This window comes from Eptesicus fuscus, chromosome 9, assembly GCF_027574615.1.
Source record: "Eptesicus fuscus isolate TK198812 chromosome 9, DD_ASM_mEF_20220401, whole genome shotgun sequence".
In the NCBI taxonomy this organism is placed as follows: domain Eukaryota; kingdom Metazoa; phylum Chordata; class Mammalia; order Chiroptera; family Vespertilionidae; genus Eptesicus; species Eptesicus fuscus.
The window spans coordinates 26627455-26650350 of record NC_072481.1 but is presented as its reverse complement, the minus strand read 5'-3'; the positions used below and the strand labels follow the sequence as shown (position 1 = coordinate 26650350).

The 22896-nt window shown below is 41.8% G+C and overlaps 1 protein-coding gene across 4 annotated transcripts in view; it reads left to right on the top strand.

Moving 5' to 3' along the window:
• MAST2 (microtubule associated serine/threonine kinase 2) overlaps positions 1-22896 on the top strand; it is a 171208-nt gene that overhangs the window by 57815 nt on the left and 90497 nt on the right. For all 4 annotated transcript variants that reach the window (XM_054720570.1, XM_054720569.1, XM_054720568.1 and 1 more), the window contains exon 4: positions 13500-13531. In XM_054720570.1, the coding sequence (XP_054576545.1) occupies positions 13500-13531 (32 nt within the window). The remainder of the gene's footprint in view (positions 1-13499; positions 13532-22896) is intronic.

The window sequence follows — 22896 nt, the reverse complement described above, 5'->3', positions numbered from 1 at the left end:
TAGTGCTTATTGATATTTACATAAGTTTACTAGTTTTCTTTCTCAGTATTTATTTTAGAGTCTTAAACTTTCTGGGATCGTTTTTCTTCTTCCTAAAGTACACCATTTTGACATTCTTTTAGTATAGGTATGTTGTTCATAAATGCTTACATTTATTTAAATGTTATTATTTTGCCTTTGACCTTGAAAGATAGTTTGTATAGGTGCACAGTTTTAGTTGGTAGTCATTTTCTTTCACGCTTTGTACATACTGTTTAGCTGTCTTTTGTTTGCTATCATAGAGAAACATATTGCCACTCTAATTGTCATTACTTCAAAGGTTATGGATCTTATTCTCTGCTCCTAAGATGTTTTTGTCTTTGGAGTTTTTTAGTATTACTATCATTTACCTAGTCTGAATTTTTAAAAAATCAATCTTCCCCCCCCCCAAAAAAAAAAAAAATCAATCCTTCTTGGGGTACATTGTGCTTCCTGTAAATGTGTATTCATTTCTATTATTAATTTTGGAAATTTCTTAACCATTATTACTTCAAATATTGTAATTTTTTCATTTACTTTTTGCTTTCTGGGATTTAAATTAAACATATCTTGAGCACAAGTGTTAGATACAAAAGAGTATGTACTGTATATTCAATTTAAAGAAAATGCCAAAATACCAAAACTGATCTATAAAGTTAGAAATCAAGATGATGGTTTTTTCGGGGAGGGTTGTCATAGGTAGTGACTCCAAGAGGGGGCATGAGAATGCTTCTAGGTTGATGGTAATATGCATTTTTAAAACATGTGCCTGTTGGCCTGACCGGCATGGCTCAGCTGTTGAACGTCGACCTATGAACCAAGAGGTTATAGTTCCATTCCCAGTCAGGGTATATGCTCAGGTTGTGGGCTCTATCCCCAGTGGGGAGTATGCAGGAGGCAGCTGATCAGTGATTCTCATCATTGATGTTTCTTTCTCTGAAATCAATAAAAATATATTTTAAAAAATCTGCCTGTTGGTTACACTGGTTTGTTCAGTTTTTTTTCTCAGTTTTCTTTATTGATTAAGGTATTACATGTGTCCATATACACCCTTGTTCAGTTTTTGAGTTGTATGCTATGTATACTTTTCTGTATTTATATTGTATTTTAATAAATGGTTAAACATTTGTCTTTTACTCAGAGTACAAGATGGTATTGTCATTAGTACTGATTTCAATAAATAGTTAAACATATTTTTCTTTTTTTATTCAGTGGGACACTGAAGTACAGGATGATATTGTCATTAGCAGTGGAGTCTGAGTGGGCCCTAGAATGTTGTTTTCCACTCCTTACTCTCACCCCAGTGGTTACTTATGTTAGTCACACTTTATGGATTTCCTTACAAGTTCCGTAACGAAATATCCAGTTTTTCAGTGGTGCAGAATGCCCCTCCCCTCCACTTGATTTTAAATATCAGTTGAGAAGTTGTCTCCAGAACCCAATTCTTCATTCACTTCCAGTGGAGTGGAAGGTTGAGTTATGTTTTTTTAAGAGCTTGTTAATTTCCTTCTCTGGGGAAAGTGGTGCTACTGCAATGGAAAAGGAATGAATAAATGAGTGAGTTAATGAATGAATGACTCGGAGGGAGCTGTCTCAGGCAGAGACAGTTTTGATCCACAGTCATCTCCATGTTGCTGACTATTGATATAAAGTACAAACACCAGCCTTGTGACTCCTGGCTTGCATGTTTATTTGTGGGGGTAGTGGTTACTGCCTTTGGACACTTGGTCTTTGTCTTTCTTGGGAAATACTTTATGGGTTTAGTCATTGTGAATAATGAGTAATGCATACTAGTATAGATAGACAGTGATTCCCCATGGGAACAACACCGTTTGTTTTGTATGTAATACCTTTATAAGTTTGCATTGTGGATAAGTGAAAGGGAGTGAGTAGTTATTTCTCTAGAATTTAGTGTGTACAGCTTCTTTGCAATATAGCTCAAGAATTTTTATTTTGTTCATTGTAGTAAGACATTAAGCTCTTTGGGAAATATCATCTTCTGCAGGGACTATCAAAGTTTGTCAGTTGTGGAGAGTGTTATGCTAAGTGAAATAAGCCAATCAGAGAAAGACAAATATCACATGATGTCACTCATATGTAGGATTTAATGGACATAATAAACTAATGAACAAAATAGATCCAGAGACATACAAGCATAGAACAGATTGACGAGGAGGTGGAGGTGGGTGGAAGAGATCAACCAAAGAACTTGTATGCATATATGCATAATGTATAGACACAGACAATAGGGTGGTGAAAGCCTGGGGTACGGGTGGGGGTGGCGGGCTAGAAGGGGTCAATGGGAAAAAGGGGGGCATATGTAATACTTTAAACAATAAAAAACGTTTTTGTCAGTTGGAGGGATCCAAATGGTAATAGTAAAATTTTAGAGACTAAGCAATATATTCTTGAGTTTTTTTGTTTTTCTTTTATATTGATTAGGATGACATTGGTTCACAAAAGTAAACAATTTTCAAATGTACAACTCAACAAAACATCTTCGTGTTTTGTCGTGCACCCATTGTCCAAATCAGTCTCTTTCTGTCCATGTTTGTCCCCCTTTGCCCACCTCTACCTACCCCACCCCCTTTATCTCTGGTTATCACCACACTGTTGTCTGTGTCTATACGTGTGATTTTTTTTGTTGTTTTTGTTTTGTTTCATTTTTTGTTTAATCCCTTCACCTTCTTTCATCCAGCTCCTCAACTTCCCTCCTATGACAGCTGTCAGTTTGTTCCATGTACCCATGCCTCTGTTTCTATTTTGATCATCAGTTTGGGGATTATTAGGCTAAGTGAAATACACCAGTCAGACAAAGGCAAATACCATATGATCTCACTTATATATGTTTGCATTTTCCTAGTGTGCTTTATTTTATAGTCAGTCCCCTATCTCTGCCAGAAATCAGCACTGCAAACCTATTTTCTCATCTGTAATGAATTGAAATAGCCAAAGTCAGCTCTTTTTAATTGAAATGTTGCTTCTCTTATTAGATACTAGAGCCCAGTGCGCGAAATATGTGCACTTGGGGGGAGGGGGGCCCCCTCAGCCCGGCCTGCGCCCTTTCAAAGTCCAGGAGCCCCGCGATTGATTGCCCCGCAGAGGGAGGTCCTGCCTACCCGCTGCAGCCTGCCTGTCGGTGACCTGGGCCTCCCTCTGCGGGGTGAGGGTGGCCCCCCTCCCCGCACCAATTGCATCGCACTCATCTTGGCTGGCCTGGCGTCAGTGTGTGTCATAGTGTGGTCATCCGGACGGTCATTCTGCTGTTCGGCCATTTGGTCAATTTGCATATTATGCTTTTATTATTATAGATTTATTATTATGGACTAGAGGCCCAGTGCATGATTGAATCATGCACGTGTAGGGTCCCCTACACGCTTTCGCTTTTCGCGGTGGAGCTGGGTGCCTGTCCGCTGGTGCTTCTGAAAGGCCTGGTGCCGGAGCAGACAGGCACCCAACTCCCCCACTTTTGATGGTCCGCGGCCGCTGAGGGGGGCTACCCTGCGCCTCTCAACGGCCGCTGAGGGGGGCTGCCATGGACACCTGGCTACCCTGCCGTTGAGAGGCGCAGCTGGGTGTCCGCGGCAGGCCCCCTCAGCGGCCGCGGATCTGGCTGTTGAGAGGCACAGGGGGCGGGAGCCCCACCCCCTGCGCCTCTCAACAGCAAGGTAGCCCCCCTCAGTGGCAGCGGATCCATGCCTCTCAATGGCCGGATAGGCCACCCAGAGTCCTGCCCCCCAGCCTCCTGCCGCCCAATCGTGGGTGTAGCAGAGTGATGGTAATTTACATATTACTCTATTATTAGATAGGTTAACTGTATTTTGGAAAATCAGCCAAAATATTAAATATTTTTACAACACATTCTAAACCATCTTAGTGTTTTCTCTCCTTTCTCCCTCCCCCTCCCTTTCTTCCTAACTTTCTCTTTTCCCCTTCTTTCCTTTATTTTTCTCTTTTCTTCTCTTTTTTTCCTTTTCTCCTCTCTTTGCTTCTGTTTCTTCTTTTATTTCCTTTCTGCCCTCCTGTGTTCCTATCAACATTTTATGAATGTTAAGCCAGGTGCTATGTAGACACATATAAATGATCAGGCAAGACTTTGCCATGAAGGTACTTTTTTTTTTTTGCAATAAACATTAATATTTCAAGAAAAGTGATTTTAAATATAATGTTACATGCAATAAACATTAATATTCAAAAAAATTTAAAATATAATGTTACATGCAATAAACATTATTATTTCAAGAAAAAATATTTTAAATATAATAATATTACCAAAACTGTACTAACATAGTATAATATCACAAAAGTTGTAGGAAATATTAAAAATCTGCAAATAACAGGATTACTTCTATTCTAAAATATTTTTTCCTCTGGCTCTATTTTTGTTCATCAGTTTATGTTGTTCATTATATTCCACAAATGAGTGAGATCATGTATTTATCTGTCTCTGACTGGCTTATTTTGCTTAGCATAATGCTTTCTAGGTCCATTTATGCTGTTGCAAATGGTAAGAGTTCCTTCTTTTTTACAGCAGGTTAGTATTCCATTGTATAGATGTACCACCATTTGTAAATCTACTCATGTGCTGATGGGCACTTAGGCTGTTTCCAAATCTTAGCTATTGTCAGTTGTGCTGCTGTGAACATAGGGGTGCATATATCCTTTCTGATTTCTTGGGATATATTGCTAGAAGAGGGATTACTGGGTCAAATGGAAGTTCCATTTTTAACTTTTTGAGGAAACTCCATATGGTTTTCCACAGTGGCTGTACCAGTTTACATTCCCACCAGCAGTGCAAGAGGGTTCCTTTTTCTCCACATCCTTGCCAGCACTTGTCATTTATTGATTTGTTGATGATTGCCATTCTGACAGGTGTGAGATGGTACCTCATTGTTGTTTTGATTTGCATCTCTCTGATGATTAGTGACTTTCAGCATGTTTTCATATGTCTTTTGGCCTTCGGTATGTCCTCTTTTGAAAAGTGTCTGTTTAGGACCTTTGCCCATTTTTTTATTGCATTGTTTATCTTCTTTTTGTTAAGTTGTATGAGTTCTCTGTAAATTTTGGAGATTAAACCCTTATCTGAAATATTATTGGCGCGTGGCCTCACCTGGACCCGGGATACTCCAGCTTTTTTTTTCTTTTCCATTTGCATGGGAAATTTTTTTCCATCCCTTCACTCTCATCCTGTGTGTGTCTTTTGGTTTGAGATGGGTCTCTTGTAAATAGCATATAGTTGGGTCATGTTTTTGTATCCATTCACCTACCCTAAGCTTTTTGATTTGAGCATTTAATCCATTTACATTTAGGGTTATTATGGATAGTTACTTATTTATTGCCATTTTAATTCTGTATGGCTAGGTTTCTCTCAGTTTCTTCTCATTACAGCAATCCCATTAGCATTTCTTGTAATTCTGGCTTGGTGGTGATGTATACCTTTTTTTTTTTTTTTTGGTCTTTTGACCATCTATTTTGAATGGTAGCCTTGCTGAATATAGTAATCTTGGCCTCAGATCTTTGCTTTCCATGACCTTGAGTACTTCATGTCATTTCCTTCTGGCCGGTAGAGTTTCTGATGAGAAATCAGGTGTCAGTCAGCCTTATGGGGACTCCTTTGTAGGTAAAAGTTTTCTTTTTTCTTGCTGACTTTAAGATTCTCTCTTTGTCTTTAATTTTTGGCATTTTAATTATGATGTGTCTGGGCATGGGCCTGTTTGGGTTCTTCTTGCTTGGGGTTCTCTGTGCCTCCTGCACTTGTGTGACTTTTTCCTTTACCAGGTGAGGTAAGTTTTCTGCATTATTTCTTCAAAAACTTCTCTGTGCCTTTCTCCCTTTCTTCCTCTTCTGACATACCTACTATTCTAATATCGTTACGTTTCACATCGTCTCACAGCTCCCTTAAGCTGTCCTTCTGTTTTTTAATTGTTTTTTCTTTTTGGTTCTCTGGTTGAGTGATATTTTCAACTCTGTCTTCTAACTCACGGATTCGATCCTCAGCTTCCCCTAATCTGCTGTGTATTCCTTCCAATGTGTTCTTTATTTGTGTTATGTCCTTCTTTATCTCAGACTGTTCTTTTTTCATAGTTACTATATCTTTTTTCATGCTGTTGAGCATTTTTACCATCATTATTCTGAACTCTGATTCAGTTAAATTTCTTGTCTCTGCTTCATTTATCTCATCTTCTGGAGAATTCTCTAGTTCTTTCATTTGGGGATTGTTTTTTTGCTCCTCATTTTACCTTTCTGTTTGGGTTTGTGACTATGTATTAGGTAGATCCTCTACATCTTTCAGTCTCTAGTGCAGGATGGTGTTAAAGGCTGTTTCTGACTAAGTAGATCAGGCACAAACTCAAAATCTCCAGAGACCACCTCTGCCTACAGACTGATAGGATTCCAACCTGAATTGCCCCCAGGTAATCGTACCCAGGTGTGGTGAGAGTTTTTTTTCAACAGGGTGGGGTAGTTCCTTCTGCCTGGAGGCGAATTGTTAATTTTTAATCTCTTAACCGTTAACTGCCATGATATTTTGAATTTAATTTAAAAAGATCCGCCTTGTGCCTTGTTTCTATAGATGCTTATGGTGTACACATGGTTAAGTGGCCTCAGGGCCAGGTGTTTTCCAATAGGGTGTGTCAACTGTCTTCCCCCTGAGCAAGGCCAATGTCTGTGTGGGAAAGATGTCCTCTGCTGTGTGAGGGAATGACTCAGCTCAAGAAACTTGGAGTGTCTGCCTTCTGAGGACTATCCCTCGAGTCCCCAGTCCTATCTTCTGCTCTCACAGCTCCATCCAGTCTGCTTCACCCTCCCTCGGCTGGAGCACAAGGTGGGTGGCTCCACAGGGAGTTTAATGTGTTGGCCCTTTAAGAGGGTGCCTGAATTTTTAGCTGCCACTCCCTGGCAGACAGCACCCCACTGTTTAAACAGCACCCCACTGCTTTCCGCAGCCAGATGTTATGTGGGTACCCTCCTCAGTTTTGGTGCTCTCTGCTGGGGGGCCCAACTTGGGGATTAGATCCAAAAGTTCTCAGTGGCAACCCCCCATAGCTGAGATATCTCTCCGGGACTTCACTTGCTGTCTGTGGGCACCCCATCAGCCCTTTTGCACCTCCGCCCCTCCTACCAGTGTCTATGTGGTCTCCACTTTTGGTCCTCGAGTATCAGGGTTCTCTCCTGCGAGTTTTCCGTTGATTATTCAGGACGTTTTTCTGTATTTTAGTTGTAATACCAGTTTGTTACTGGGAGCATGTCTGTGCAGCATCCACTTGCTCTGCATCCATTTTTAATCTATTTTTATTCTTGAGTTTTTTAAGGACAGAATTAGTTTTTGGAGAATAACACCTCATGCGTTAGCTTGCACAGGCAGATCAGATTAGAAAAATGCAACTCCTTAGTATTAATGATAATCCAAACCGTCAAGTCTTAAGCTATTTTTGGGACACAGTTTTTTAAAAAAAAACAACTATTTTTTTTAGAGTAGTTTTAAGTTTGTAACCAAAGTGAGAGGAAGGTACAGAGATTTCCCAGGTGCCCTCTGCCCCTACATACATGACCTCCCCCTTTATCAACATCACTAACCAGAATGCAACTTTTTTTTTTTTTTACCAACAATGATCCTACATTAATACACTATAATCACCCCAAAAGTTAATAGTTTAACTTAGGGTTCATTCTTGGTGTTACATAATTTGTGGGTTTGGACAAATGTATGATGACATATATCTCATCATTATAATACAGAGTATTTTCATTGCCCTAAAAATCCTCTGTGCTCTGCCTATTCATTTCCACCTGCCCCGGCCCCTTTGTTACTGTGTCCATGGTTTTATCTTTTCCAGAAGGTCATATAGTTGAAGTTATATGGTATGTAGCCTTTTCAGATTTGCGTCTTTCATTTAGTAATATGCATTTAACTTTATTCCATGCCTTTCATGGCTTGAGAGCTCATTTCTTTTTAGAGCTGAATAGTACTCCATTATGTGGTTACACCACGTTTTATTTATCTATTCACCTACTGAAGGACATCTTGGTTTCACCCAAGTTTTGGCAATTATGAGTCAAGTTCCTATAAATACCAATGTGCAGATTTTTGTGTGGACATGAGTTTTCAGTTCCTTTTGGTAAATACCAAGGAGCACAATTGCCCCACTCTAAGGTAGAAGTGTGTTTAGTTTTGGGAGAGACTGCTAAACTGTCTTTCCAGTGGCTGTATTATTTAGCAACAGTATATGAGACTTTCTGTTGCTTCACACCCTCCCAGCATTCAATGTTCTAGGTTTTGGCCTTTCTTAATAGTTTTATAGTCCTATATCGTTATTATTTTAATTTGTATTTCCCTGATGATATGATGTGGAGCATCTTTTTATATGAGAACCTTAAGCTTTTAAAGATATTTTCTTATTCTAGCTTTGGGATTACTTTTTTCAAAATCCTCACCTGAGGATATATTTATTGATTCCAGAGAAAGAGGAAGGGGGCGGGGAGGGGGCGGGGGAGAGAGAGAGAAACATTGATCAGTTGCCCCCGTATGCCCTGACAGGGATCTAATCTGCAACCTAGGTATGTGCTCTGAGAGGGTATTGAAACCTCAGTCTTTGGTGTATGGGAAGACCCTCCAGTCTACTGAGCCACCTGGCCAGAGCCCTGGGGTAACTTTTGTGAGATAGGCAAAATAGGTATTTTTATTTCAGGTGTGCAGATAAGAAAAAGATTTAGAAAGGTTTAATAACTGAACAAGATTTTATGAGCAAAGTAAGTAGTAGAACTATATTTAAATATTTTTCTGACTCTTGAGCCATGTAGAAATATCCTGTTAGATCAACTGTAATTGGAAAATAAATGGAAAAAAATTCTGTTAGTATCATCAAACTGTCTTTACTGTTCTTCAGACTCATATGAGAGCATGTTATTTGTATCACAATTTATAGAATAAAATACTTTTCTATACATTATTTTATTTGACCTTCATAAGCACTATAGCTAAACCTATGGGTAGGTGAAATCCCAGGTCACACAAATTATATATTTTTGAGCCATAACATGAACCTAGTTTTCTGAACTTCAAATTTTCTGTGCTTTCCCATGTTTCTTAGTATTATTGTATAATGTAAATACTCTATTTTTGGAACCTTTTCTCAGAGTGATGATGTGAATTTAATGGAACAAGCAAACAGAACAAGAAGAATGAAATACATTAAAGTTTCATGGGAGTACCATAGCTGCATATACCCTGATTTCCCCCTTGGCTCCTGACCTCAAGATAGACTAACACTCAAATGTGAATAAATGGAGCTAACACACCATAATGCCCAGAGCAGTAGTAATGGTTCATTTGCTACATGGGAAAGGAAGGTTTTTGTGCATTTCAGAAGATTTATTTGCTGCCAGAGCTGAGGAGTTACTTGTATAGAGAGATAATCCTTTTAAGGCCAATTAGTATATGACTTTAAAGTGGATTTCTTTGGTAGGTAACGTTTTACTCTCCTGAAAGCATTTAAAAAAAAAATCCTCATTCAACGATATATTTTATTGATTTTTTTTTTAAAGAGAGAGAGGAAATGAGAGACAGAGAGAAACACTGATGAGAGAGAGAAACATCAATTGATTGCCTCCTATATGCACCCCAACCGGGAATCAAACCTGCAATCTAGGTATCTGCCCTGCCTGGGAATTGAGCCCATAATCTTTTGGTGTACAGGACGACACTCCAAGCAGCAGAGTCACCTGGCCAGGGCCTGAAAGCATTTTTTTTAAATTTAAATCACTGGAATAGTTAGCTACCAGCCAGACAACTGTCAGTAAATAAGTGACAAGAGTATGTCCTTTCTCCAGTAAAGCCCCTTTTGCTGACCTAATTGCTGTTGACAGTTTTCATCAGTGTTAACTCCCAATGAACAGAACCCTATTTTGAGCTTTATAATGATACTGATATTAGTAAGTACCATTTACTTACTTGATTGATTCATTGATTTATTAATCAAATATTCATTTGGTACCTACTAGACTAGGTATTGTGCTGGGTGCTAGGAATGTCATTGTGAGCAAGACTGATCTCTTCTCAGTGCTAACAGTACCAGAAAATAGATAATTAAGCAACTAATTATAGTAAAGAGTTAGAATTATAAAGAGGGAGGCTGGAAAACTATGTGTAGGGAAATCTTCCCAGAGGAAATAAGGCTTAAACTAAGGTCCAAGAATGTATAAAAAGAATTTCAGGGAGAGAGAACAACAGGGGTGAAGACCTGTAGGTGAGTTGGAATATTGCATGTGTAAGAGATCAGACTATAAGACTGGAGAATTGTGTTAATGATCCTGAAGAGGTAGGCAGTAGCAGCCAGAGCCTTGTAGGCTGCAGAAAGGATTTTAGACTTTATTCATTGAGGAGTTTTAAGAATAGAAATGACCCAATTTGAAAAGATCTTTATGAATTGCAGTGTTTGATTTATTAAATTCATATAATGTTACCTAGAAAGCAGATAATAATTACATGACATTCACATTATATAACATTAAAAGTTAAGGTGAACAAAATTAATTTAAAGGGAGACCAATTAGATGGATGTTACAAGATGATGCTGGCTTGGTCTAGGGGACATAGCAGTGGAAGATAAAGTGAAATTGATGATTAAGAAAGATATTTGATAGGTAGAATTGGTAGGGCTTGCCCAGCCGGCATGGCTCAGTGTTGAGCATGGACCTATGAGCTAGGAGGTGACAGATTGATTCCAGTCAGGGCACATGCTGGGTTGCAGGCTTGATCCCCAGTGGGGAGCATGTAGTAGGCAGCCAATCAGTGATTCTCTCTCATCATTAATGTTTCTATCTCTCCCACTAATTAAAAAAAGCAAATAAAAGGAACACTTTGTTATGTTGATAATAGACTATCTCTAATAATAAAAGCCTAAGTGACCATCGCAACCGAACGGACAACCCAACAGGCTGGTAGGGTGACTAGGCCGGCAGGGGGGTTAGTGAGGGGTGACCAAATGACTGAGCAGCAGGCTGCATGGGGCAACCAGGCCAGCAGGGGGGATAGTGAGGGGCGACCAAATGACTGAGCAGCAGGCTGCATGGGGTGACCATACCAGCAGGGGGGATAGTGAGGGGCGAACAAATGACTGAGCAGCAGGCTGCGTGGGGCGACTGGGCCCACAGCGTGGACAGTTGGGGGTGACCAGCCGGCAGAGGGGGGCAGTAAGGGGCGACCAGGCCGGCGGGGAAGGGCAGTTGGGGGTGACTAGGCTGGCAAGGGGGGGCAATTGGGGGTGATCAGGTCAGCAGGGGGGAACAGTTAGGGGCAATCAGGCAGGGAGGCAGGTGAGCAGTTAGGAGCCAGTGGTCCCGGATTGTGAGAGGGATGTCCCCAGGATCGGGCCTAAACTGGCAGTTGGACATCCCCCAAAGGGTCCCAGATTGGAGAGGGTGCAGGCTGGGCTGAGGGGTACCCACCCTCCCCCATGCACAAATTTCATGCACTGAGCCTCTAGTAGAGGTATAAGGGTAGAAGCAGGAATGAGATACTAGATGGGAGATAATTGAGGGAGGGACCATGGTGGCTTAGATTGCAATACCAAAAACTAACAGGGTTTTTTATAACTCATTTAGCAGAAAAACTTAAATGAGATTCTTTAGAGTTTTTATCATATTTACTGTGGCTATCATACATTTGCTACAGAAATTTTAATGTGTTGAATGCATTTTTGGGGTGTTATACAATATATAATATGTATATGCTATTACTTTAATATCCCTCACCCCCACCAAGTTCCGATTTCTAAAACATGACTAAATCTAAGATTTTTGTTTAAAAGAGTGTAAGCATATGTCTGTGGAGATAGTGGCAAATGGTTGTATTCTGGATGTATTTTAAAGTTAAAGCCTTTTAAATTTCTGCCGAATGGTCTGTGGGGTTTATGAAAACAAACAAACAAAAATAAAAAACAAAGGAGTCCAGACATCCAGAATTTTTGTCTGAACAACCAGAAGAATAGAATCACCATCATCTGAGATGGGGAAAGGGTGTGGATGGAGCTAGTGTTGGTAGAAAGAACAAGTTCAGTTTGGGGCATGTTGGATTTGAAATCTTGAGTAGGGTTTTGGTTATAAGTGTCAGGAATTTGTGAGACTGGTCTGGGAAGAACTCTTACAGAATGTTGGTGCAGTTTGGGGGAGCAATTTCTGATACTTTATGACTCAGCATTTCCACATCTAGTGTACAATTCTAAGAAACCTTTTTTACAAAATACATGTGCATGAGATAATAAATACAAGCATGTTTATAGGAGCATTATTTTGATGGAGAAGAAAAACATGGAAAGAAAATTAGTTTCTACTTACTGGAGAATAGGTAAATAAATATTAGTGTATGTATAGATTGGATGACTGACTACTGAAGATTAATGAACTAAAGTGAAATACAGTTGAACCTTGAACAACACGGATTTGAACTGCATGTGTCCACTTATATGTGGAGTTTTTCCAATAAATATACAGTTGGCCCTCTGTATCCATGGGTTTTGCATCTGTAGATTCAACCAATTGTTACGGAAAATAGTATTTTTCCATTTATGGGGATCCATGGATATAGAGGGCCGACTGTATGCATTGTTCTGTCATTTTATATAAGGGACTTGAGCATCCATGGATTTTGGTAGCAGAGAATCCTGAAACTAATCTTCTGTGGAGACTGAGGGACAACTGTAATTTTTGGGGGGAGTCTGAAGTTATACACAGATTTTTTTTACTATGGTTGGTTCCCCTAATCTCCACTGTGTTTAGGGGTCAAGAGTACATCCACTTAGGGGAATCTCCCCAATTATAATGTTGATATCAACAGATGAATACATATACTTTGAAATGGTGTATATATAATTTTAAAACTATTTATAACTAATGAATATATATGTAATAAAATACAAAGTCACATATAGAAAAGATAAACAAAAACTAAGAATAGCTGTTAAGTGATGATTAGTGGGAGTTCGGACTTGATAGATTTGGAAAGCAAGTCACAGGGACCCCAACTGTTTTTGTAAGTATTCTTTCTCATGCCAGTGGTACGTGTATTCATCTCTTTATTATTTTCTGTACATATTTATTTATCTAAAATATCTTCTAATTAAAAAAATAAATCAGTTCATTCCTTTTATATCCCTCACACTAATGGCATGGATTCTTTACAATTCATCAGCAATTAATGGCTGGCCTAAGGAGTGCCTGGAAATCTACACTGGCGAGATGGTTCCATCTAGTGGGGAAAATGTCACAGGTATTCTAAGAGACATTCCTTTGGGGAAGGAAGAATAAAGAAGTGATACTTAAAACTGCACTACAATTTAAGAGACAAAGGGAAAGGTTATTATTTAGAAATATATAGTCTTTGCCATTATTAAGATAATACTATAAATCTCCTAGGACATTTAGTATAGACCTGTAGGACCAAGATGGGTCCTTTTTTTCTAACATGTTTGTATCTTGTTTTTCAGAAGGAGTTGAGCCTTCCCAGAAGAGGCAGCTTGTAAGTAAATGATTATTATCATTACTAGAGGCCCAGTGCACGAATTTGTGTACCGGTGGGGTCTGGCTGGCCCGCCCCAATGGGGGCCCATTTTGCCGGGCTGGCAGGGGAGAGGGGCCACAGGCAGTTGCCTGGCCGGCCCTGCCCTTGATCGGGATGTTGGGGCCGATCGGAGGCGGGGCTGGTCGGGTGGAGGGGCCGTGGGCAGTTGGCCTGCTAGCTCCGCCCCTGATTGGGAGCCAGGCGGCTGGGGGCAGTGGCCACGGGAAGTTGGGGGCCGGGCCGGCCCGGGGGGGCGGTGATCGGGGCCAGGATCAGACTGGTTGGCTGCCACAGTGCGTGTCATAGCCACTGGTCATTCTGGTCATTCCGCTGTTCCAATCTCTGGGCTTTTATAGACACAAAATAATGCTCCTATAAACATGCTTATATTTATTATCTCATGCACATGTATTTTGTGACATATATATAGACTAGAGGCCCAGTGTATGAAATTCGTGCATGAGTATGAAATTTGTGCATGGGTAGGGTCCCTACTGGCTGCCAGGTGCTGTCCAGGGTGCCTCCATTCCTCTGGCTGCCTGCCACTGCTGTCCCCGCCTCCTGGTCGAACTCCGGTCAAGGGGACAATTTGCATATTAGGCTTTTATTATTTAGGACTAGAGGCCCAGTGCATGGGATTTATGCATTGGTGGGGGGTGTGGACTGCGGGGATTGGCCTGCTGTGGGAGTGCCGCTCATCCTGATCTGCTGAGTAGCTGTGGACCCACCCTCTGAGCAGCTGCTCCCTGATCTGGCATCTTCCGTGTAGTTGGATCACTCGCCTCTCTAGGGAACCCGGTCAGGGCCGGGCCCAGGGACAAGAGCACTGAGAGGCGGTGGAGTAGGCCCCAGTCCTGTGGTGGCACGAACCCACCTCAGCCTCTGGGGTCAGATCTGTGAATCTCTCAGCGGCTCTGTGCGGCCTGCAGGTGTCCGGAGGAGGTGGCAGGGAGCGAGGAGGAGCCTGGGGTGAGGAGGCGATGATTGCAGCCTGGGTTCCTGCCTGTCGGCCCGGGGTTTACAGCAGGATCAGCCGCTCATCCCGGTCAGCTGAGTGGTGCTCCCACTGTGGTAGCACACTGACCACCAGGGGGCAGGTCCTGCATTGAGTGTCTGCCCCCTGGTGGTCAGTATGCATCATAGCGACTGGTCGACTGGTCGTTCTGGTCATTCCGCCGTTTGGTCTCTGGGTTTTTATTATATAGGATAGTTGTGATTATGATTATAATCTCCTGCTTAATAATCCCTCCTGGGGACTGTTTTTAGTATTACCTAGAGGAATCTAATTCATGAGTGTTTTTTTCCTGTGGATTCCTGTCTTGGCCATGGAAGCTGGTGGGTTGATCCTTCACCACAACTAGTTTAAAAAGCATTGATCTGCTGAGTGAGTGAGTCTAGATTAAAAGAAAGAGATGGAAAAAAATAAAATGGAAAAAATTAAAAAGAAAAGAAAAGAGATCTAAGGACTCTATTGGGGGCACTTCAATATTTACTGTTTAGAATATAAGGAAAATTCTTCAATAAAGACTGACAAGGAGCAGCCAGTGAAGTTAGAGGAAAACCAGAACAGAGTGGTGTTTCCAAACCCACAAGAAGAAGGTGTGTCAAATATTGCTGACAGATTATCTAATGTGAACAACTAAGAATTGACCTTAGGATTTAGTAATAAGGAAGTCCCTATTGGTAACTTTGGTAAGCCACATTGTTGAGAGGAGGGCCCAAAGCTTGATTCGAATGGACTCAGAGAATGGGAGACAATATTACTTACATAATATTTGCATTAAAAATGTTTAACCTCAAGCCGAAACCGGTTTGGCTCAGTGGATAGAGCGTCAGCCTGCGGACTGAAAGGTCCCAGGTTCGATTCCGGTCAGGGGCATGTACCTTGGTTGCGGGCACATCCCCAGTGGGGGGTGTGCAAGAGACAGCTGATTGATGTTTCTCAATCATCAATGTTTCTAACTCTATATCCCTCTCTCTTCCTCTCTGTAAAAAATCAATAAAATATATTTTTAAAAAATGTTTAACCTCAGTATAATATATGAAGAAGTAATCAGAAAAGTCCAAATTGAGAAGCAATCTGTGGAACTACTGGCCTGGACTCTTTAAAAATATGTTGAAGTTATGAAAGATTAAAAAAAAAAATTAAGGATGGATTCTAGATTATTGGAGACAAAAGAGACTCGTAAGTAAATGTACTACTTGATTCTTATTTGGATCCTGGATTTTAAAAAAATAGTTGAAGGACATTATTTGGACAATTGAGAAAATTTGATTGTAAATTTTTATTAGGTAACTAGAGGCCGGGTGCATGAATTTGTGCAGGTGTGGGGTCCCTCGGCCTGGCAGGTGATTGGGGCCGTCTTGCCCAGTCCCAATCGGGGCTGATCAGGGCTGGCCGGCGGTGGGGAGGGACCACGGGAGGTTGGCCAGCCTCGGGAGGTTGGCTGTGGGAGTGCACTGACCACCGGGGCAGCTCCTGCGTTGAGCATCTGCCCCCTGGTGGTCAGTTTGCGTCATAGCATCTGGTCGTTCAGTTGACTGCTCGTAATGGTCACTTAGGCTTTTACACACACACACACACACACACACACACACTAGTGGCCCGGTGCACGAAATTTGTGCACGGGGCGGGGTGTCCCTCAGCCCGGCCTGCATCCTCTCCAATCTGTGACCCCTCGAAGGATGTCCTACTGCTGGTTTACAGGGATTGGCCTAAACCGGCAGTCGGACACCCCTCTCGCAATCCGGGAATGCTGGCTCCTAACTGCTCACCTGCCTGCCTGTCTGATTGGCCCTAACCACTCTGCCTGCCAGCCTGCTTGCCCCCAACTGCCCTCTGCCACCGGCCTGCTCGCTCCCAAATGACCCCCCCCCCGCCAGCCTGATCACCCCCAACTGCCCCCGTGCCAGCGTGCTCGCCCCCAACTGCCCCCCTGCCGGCCTGCTCACCCCCATCTGCCCCCCCCTGCTGGGCTGCTTGCCCCCATCTGCCCTCTTCACTGGCCTGCCCGCCCCAACTGCCCCCCTGCTGGCCTGCTCACCCCCATCTGTAGCCCCTGCTGTCCTGATCACCCCCAACTGACCCCCACTGATGGCCTGCTCGCCCCCAGCTGGCCCCCCTGCTGGTCTGCTCACCCCCAACTGCCCCTCCCCCTGCTGGCCTGATCACCCACAATGCCCCCCCCCCTGCCATCCTGATCACCCCCAGTGGCACCCCCCCACCGGCCTGATCACCCACAGCTGCTGTCCCATCCTGGCCTGATCACCCACAACTGCCCTCCCCTCTTGGCCTCTAACTGCCTCTACCTCAGCCCCGCCACCATGGCTTTGTGCAGAAGAATGTCCAGAAGGTCTCCTGGAAGGTCTTCCAGTCTAATTAGCATATTATCCTTTTATTAGTATAGATAGAGGCCTGGTGCACAGGTGGGGGCTGTCTGGTTTGCCCTGAAGGGTGTCCCAGATCAGGGTGGGAGTTCCCTTGGGGTGTGGGGCAGCCTGGGAGAGGGGCCTGTGGTGGTTTACAGGCCAGCCACGCCCCCATGGGGTGAGGGTCCCCACTGCGGGGGGCATGGCTAGCCTGGGTTAGGGGCTGAGGGCTGTTTTCAAGCTGGCCACACCCCCTTCAGGGTGGGGGTTCCCGCTGGGGTGCTTGGCCAGCCTGGGTGAGGGGCTGATGGCTGTTTGCAGGCTGGCCAAGCCCCCCTGCAAACTAGGCTCCCAGCCCCTCCTTTTTTTTTTTTGCCACCCCTCCTTGAGCGGAGGCCAGGGCAGGCGGGAAGCTTGGGGGCAACCCAAGCCTTCTGCTCGCTCCAGCTCCATGGCCGTCGCCATCTTTGTTGGGTTAATTTGCATACTCCTGATTGGCTGATGAGCGTAGGGGAGGGACACTCAATTTGCATGTCTCCCTTTTATTAGTGTAGACTAGAGGCCCAGTGCATGAAATTTGTGCACGGTTGGGGGGTGTCCCTCAGCCCAGCCTGCATCCTCTCCAATCTGGGACCCCTCGGGGGATGTCCAACCACTCTCACAATCCAGGACTGCTGGCTCCTAACCACTCTCCTGCCTGCCTACCTGAATGCCCCTAACCGCTTCTGCTTGCCAGCCTAATCGCCCCCTAACCCCTCCCCTGCCATCCTGATTGACGTCTAACTGCTCCCCTGCCAGCCTGATCTCGCCCCCAACTGCCCTCCCCTGCCGGCCTGGTTGTCTCCAACTGCCCTCCCCATCTTGTGGTGACATGGGTGCGTTGTGCGAGGGCGCGAGGGCCTCCTAGGCTTTTATTAGTATAGATCAGTGGTTGGCAAACTCATTAGTCAACAGAGTCAAATATCACCAGTACAACGATTAAAATTTCTTTTGAGAGCCAAATTTTTTAAACTTAAACTTCTTCTAACGCCACTTCTTCAAAATAGACTCGCCCAGGCCGTGGTATTTTGTGGAAGAGCCACACTCAAGGGGCCAAAGAGCCACATGTGGCTCTCGAGCCGCAGTTTGCCAACCACGGGTATAGATAGATAGAGGCCCAATGCACGAAATTCGTGCAAGGGGCTCGGCCCTCACAGCCCCGGCCAGCCCTTGTAGCCCTTGCAGCATCGGCCGGCCCTGGCAGCCCTGGCTTCGTCCGTAAGGTCGTCTGGAATGTCGTCCGGATGGTCGTTTGGCTGTTTGGCCTAATTAGCATATTAGCTCTTTATTATGTAGGATACTGTGTCAGTGTTACAATTCCTTAGTGTGACAGTTGTGTGATGGATAAGGTGACCAGATTTTAACATTGGTAAAGCGGGACACCATTGACCGGGGCGGGGGCGGGGGGAGTTTGATTAAAAATTTGGTCTATATGGAGCAACAAAAATTTTCATAGAACGCAAAAATAGTATTGTAATATATTTTTTAAAATTTCAACATAAGTACAATTTACAAATATAATAAATAAAAAATTATGTATCGTATTATTTTATTCTTTGGCATATTTCTCATTTGAGTGAATTTTTTTTAGTAGATTGCTGTCGGTGTTTAAAAGGTCATGAATTTGCTGTAACGTAAGTCGTAAGTGTCACTTTCAAGGCCGGCGCTAGACTTTTTGCCACCACTATAAAATATAAATAATACGAGTACTGTCTGCTAAATTCAAGAACATTTATGTATTTATGAAATAAATAAATTACCTTAATTATCTGAATAGCTGATTTGTAATGACATCACTTGTTTAACTAGCTTACTAGCACACAGTACGATGTGTATTGTCTGAGAGACAGTTACAAAATGTTTTCGTCGTTGCCAATCCCCAAAAATGCCATTGTTCATTAAGTCCAAACAATGGTGGTCGAATTCTAACAACTGATCAACAATGCGAACTTTGATAAGCAGTTCTCGATAATCAGTTCTCAACAATTACTTGTTATTATTAAAGTTTAACATTATAAAATTAACAAAAATAATATAAAACTCATATCCTGGCTAAATAGCCACATGGCCGCTGAAAACCGTATATTCCCTTCCCGTTCTCCCGCCGTTCCCTAGCTTGTCGTGCATTCTTTCCAAAAATCGGGACTTTTTTAAAACGCCGCGGGACGCGGGACAAATTGTTAAAAATCGGGATTGTCCCGCCAAAAGCGGGACGTCTGGTCACCTTAGTGATGGATTGTCATTGTTCTCAAGCCAAGGTTGTTAATAGTGGAAGTATTTGTGGGAGATGTTATGATGCTTATAACTGACTTTCAAGTGGTTCAGCTAATTAATTTGTTAATGTAGGAAACATTCAAACCTGTGAAGAATTTTTGAGAGTTTATTTGAGCCAAACTTTTGACAAATGCCGGGAAGCAGAATCTCAACGGATTGAGATAAGACTCCGGAGAATGGCAGTTTTGCACCGTTTTATACATTACAATTAAAAGAGAAAATGTAAATGGGCTACATGAAATCCACTGGTGACAGATTAGGGAGGTGGGAGAAAGTAAGTTGGGAAACCTCTGGGATTGTATGAAAAGTAAAATGATAGACACCTACTTCTTTTATTTAGGTGGGTGCAAGGTAGTTAATAGTCAGCAGTTAACTCAATGACAATGAGGGGATTTGTGGTCTCCCCAGAGTGGCGCCTGTGTTTTGAGGGGTCCAGAAAAAGGAAAATTACTTCAGTAGGCCCTGTTAAGGTAAAAATTGACCTTTGTCAGTGAAGATACTGGCCTAGGACTTGACTACCCACCATAAACTGCTTTTTAGTTTAAAGTTTAATTTCAGACCATCCTTTGTGGTTACTTTAGATCTCTGAATTTGCAAGGCTGCCACGCAAGCCTTCCCTGAGCTAGTTAGATTAGCATGTGGCCCCTTTTTGTACACAAACCAAAAGTGTGTGTGTATGTGTGTGTGTAGAGAGAAAGAAGAGAAAAAAGCAAACATGGTACAATGTTAACAGTTGTTAAATCTATGAGAATGGAACATAGAGTTTCATTTAATTGTTCTTGTTCCTTTTCTGATATTTTGGAGGAGGAGTTAAGGAGTATGTATATACTATTCTTACAAAGAATTTTGATGAAAAGAGGATCATATAAATCAGGTAATAGCTGGAAAAGGTTATAGAGTTGAATCCCCCTTTTAAAAATATAAGTAGGAGATATTATATCATGTTTGTATTTCAGAGAAATTATTCATTAGAAAAGGAATAGCTGATGCAGGAGAGGAGGGAATAATTGCTGGAATTTTTTTCCCCAATGTTCTTGAATAGGCAAAAATTGAGGACATGTAGTTACATGTAGAGTTATCTTAGGAACACTGACATTTTGTGTACAGTAGCCTCAGTTGAATCAATTTATCTGTAAAAGATTACACACAGAATGTATGGCATAGTGCCTGCAATTAAGCACATAGCTGTTTGTTATTGTTTTAGAATTTAGCCCAATGCCTTATTAGTAAGCTTTCAAAAAAATGTAGTTGTTACTTGTTTTTATTATTAGCAGGCCATAATTACCTGTTTGAAGTTGTAAATTTTAAAGAAAAACAAATCAGTAAGACCCTAAACCAAGTTAAATGAACAATGGTGTGCCTTAGAAAAGCTACAAATATTTATGGTTGGCTTTTATCACATTAGGGAAGAGACCAACTAAATTTCAACATGGGGAATGAGAACATCCAGGCTGCAATGATAAGGGCTTTGTTGGGGCAAGTTGGTTATGAAAGTTTCTTTGGCTTGTTTCATACCATTTATTTTAGATGTAGCTTCCTGAAATTAAATCACCTTTATTTTTAGAAAGCTATATCATGTTTAAACCCATCTGGATATTTTTTAATGCATTAAAAAATCTTAGAATATTAAAAAAAATCTTTAAAAATATTAGAATATCAGACCTAGAAGAGTTGATAATCTTGTTGAAAGTGTAGAACTACTGGCCTGGATTCTAGAAAAGAATGGAAAGAAAATGAAGTAGTAAATCTATTTGTATTTGTTTACCCAAGGTATAGGAAGATTGTATTTTGCTTTTTCTCAATTGAAACAGCTTGGACTGGCTTTGCTTGCCCAGCTCTGTGGAAGGGCCTTCTCTTAATTCCTTTCAAATAGGATGTTTGTTTGTTTGTGAATTTCAGCATCAATCCCTAGGCCCAACACACTTGGGAGCTCAGTGTAAATAGTGTTTATGTTTCTAGTTACCCAGAAAGTTAAAGTTTTCTAACCGACTTAAGATGGTTGTCCTCATATTTCTTGAAACGTCTTTGCTTTATTTCTTTGAGGCTGTGAGCATCAGTGGGGCTTAAGAATGGACCCACACACAAAACATGCACAGGCTTGCATATTGCTATTGGTGGCCTTTATTTTTAGAATCCTTGGGGATAGTTATCCTTTTGCATTGTAGACTTACTAATTTGGTCAGTGGATTTGGACATCAGATATTAGATGAAAGTAAATGCCAGGTGTCTGCAATGATAGGCAGTGGATAGGGAGGAGTTTCTGGGGCTTAAGGATGTGATGTGTCAAACTTTGTTCCTATGAAACTGACATATGAAACAGTGTCATGTACTTTCCCACTCTGATGTAATTTGATGGTGTTTGCCTGGATAAATGCTTCTGGGGAGTGTGCTAAAAAGAGATACCACCTGCTACACATACTAAACCCTTTGTGTGGTAAAAGTGGTGCCTGTCTGATACAGTGCTTTAGTTTCTCTGTGGACTTTGAAAATCAGGAAATTTTGGTATCTTTAAGAATGATAGCATTGTGTTACATTTAACAGTCTTTTAAAAATTGGGCTTATATAGAAAATGATTTTACATAGGTTCTCCAGTGGGAAGGCAGGAATTGGCAGATGTTGGCAGGGGTAGAGCAATTATCATCACTAAGTTTGTGACAGGAACCATTTTGTTGTTAAAAATAAAAAGTATGTGGTTTATCAGTGAGCCTTAAGTATGTGGACACAGGATCTGAAGATTGAAAATCTTTCAGAGCCTGTTTTGTCATTATTGTGTTGAGAATAGCTACTGTTATGCCAGTCACCCTCACATTTATGTGTCTGAACCTCACAACTCCCAATTCATTATAATCTGCTTGGATATCTCAGAGATATCTCACCTTGAGCATTTGTAGTATAAAACTGAAGCCATTGTCTTTCACAAAAACCTACTCCTCTTTTATTCTTTAGCTTATTCTCAAGATAGAAAACAGTTATTCCTGTTACTTTCCTCTTCACACCCACAACTGCTTTCTGTTACACCTCTCAAATTTCTCTCAATTTCCTCTACTTCTTTCTGCTACCACTGGTATGTTCAGAGAGTCCAAGCCATAGTGATCTCTTGCCTCTGCTACTACTATAACTTCTAATTGGTCTTTCTTTGTCTGGCATTGCTTACCCCCAGTTCACCCATCCATCATACAATAGTCAGAAAAGGTTTTTTAAAGTGCATATTTGATGATTAGCTTTCATTTCAACTTATTTAGTGAATAGTTTATTACTTGTTACATTACACTTGAAAGTCATGACATGGCCCACAAAACTGTCTGATTCTTGTCTTTGTCTATATATTTGCACAGTATGTTCCCTGTACCTGAGGTGTTTTTCCTCCTTTTATATCTGTCTAGCTCCTACTTATCCATCAAGTCTCAGCTTACATCTTACTTCCTTATGAAAGGATTTTCTGACCTCACCCAAACCTTGCTATCCCTAGCCTAAGCTGAGTTTCCCAGAATGTGCCTTCATTAAACCCTGTAAAAAACAAACAAACAAACAAAAAAAAAACCCTGTAGTTTTCCTTCATAACTCTTACAGAATTTTAAATAAAGAATTATTTGTCTGTCTTCTCCCATTGGATGGTATATCAGTCTGCTTGGGCTGCCATA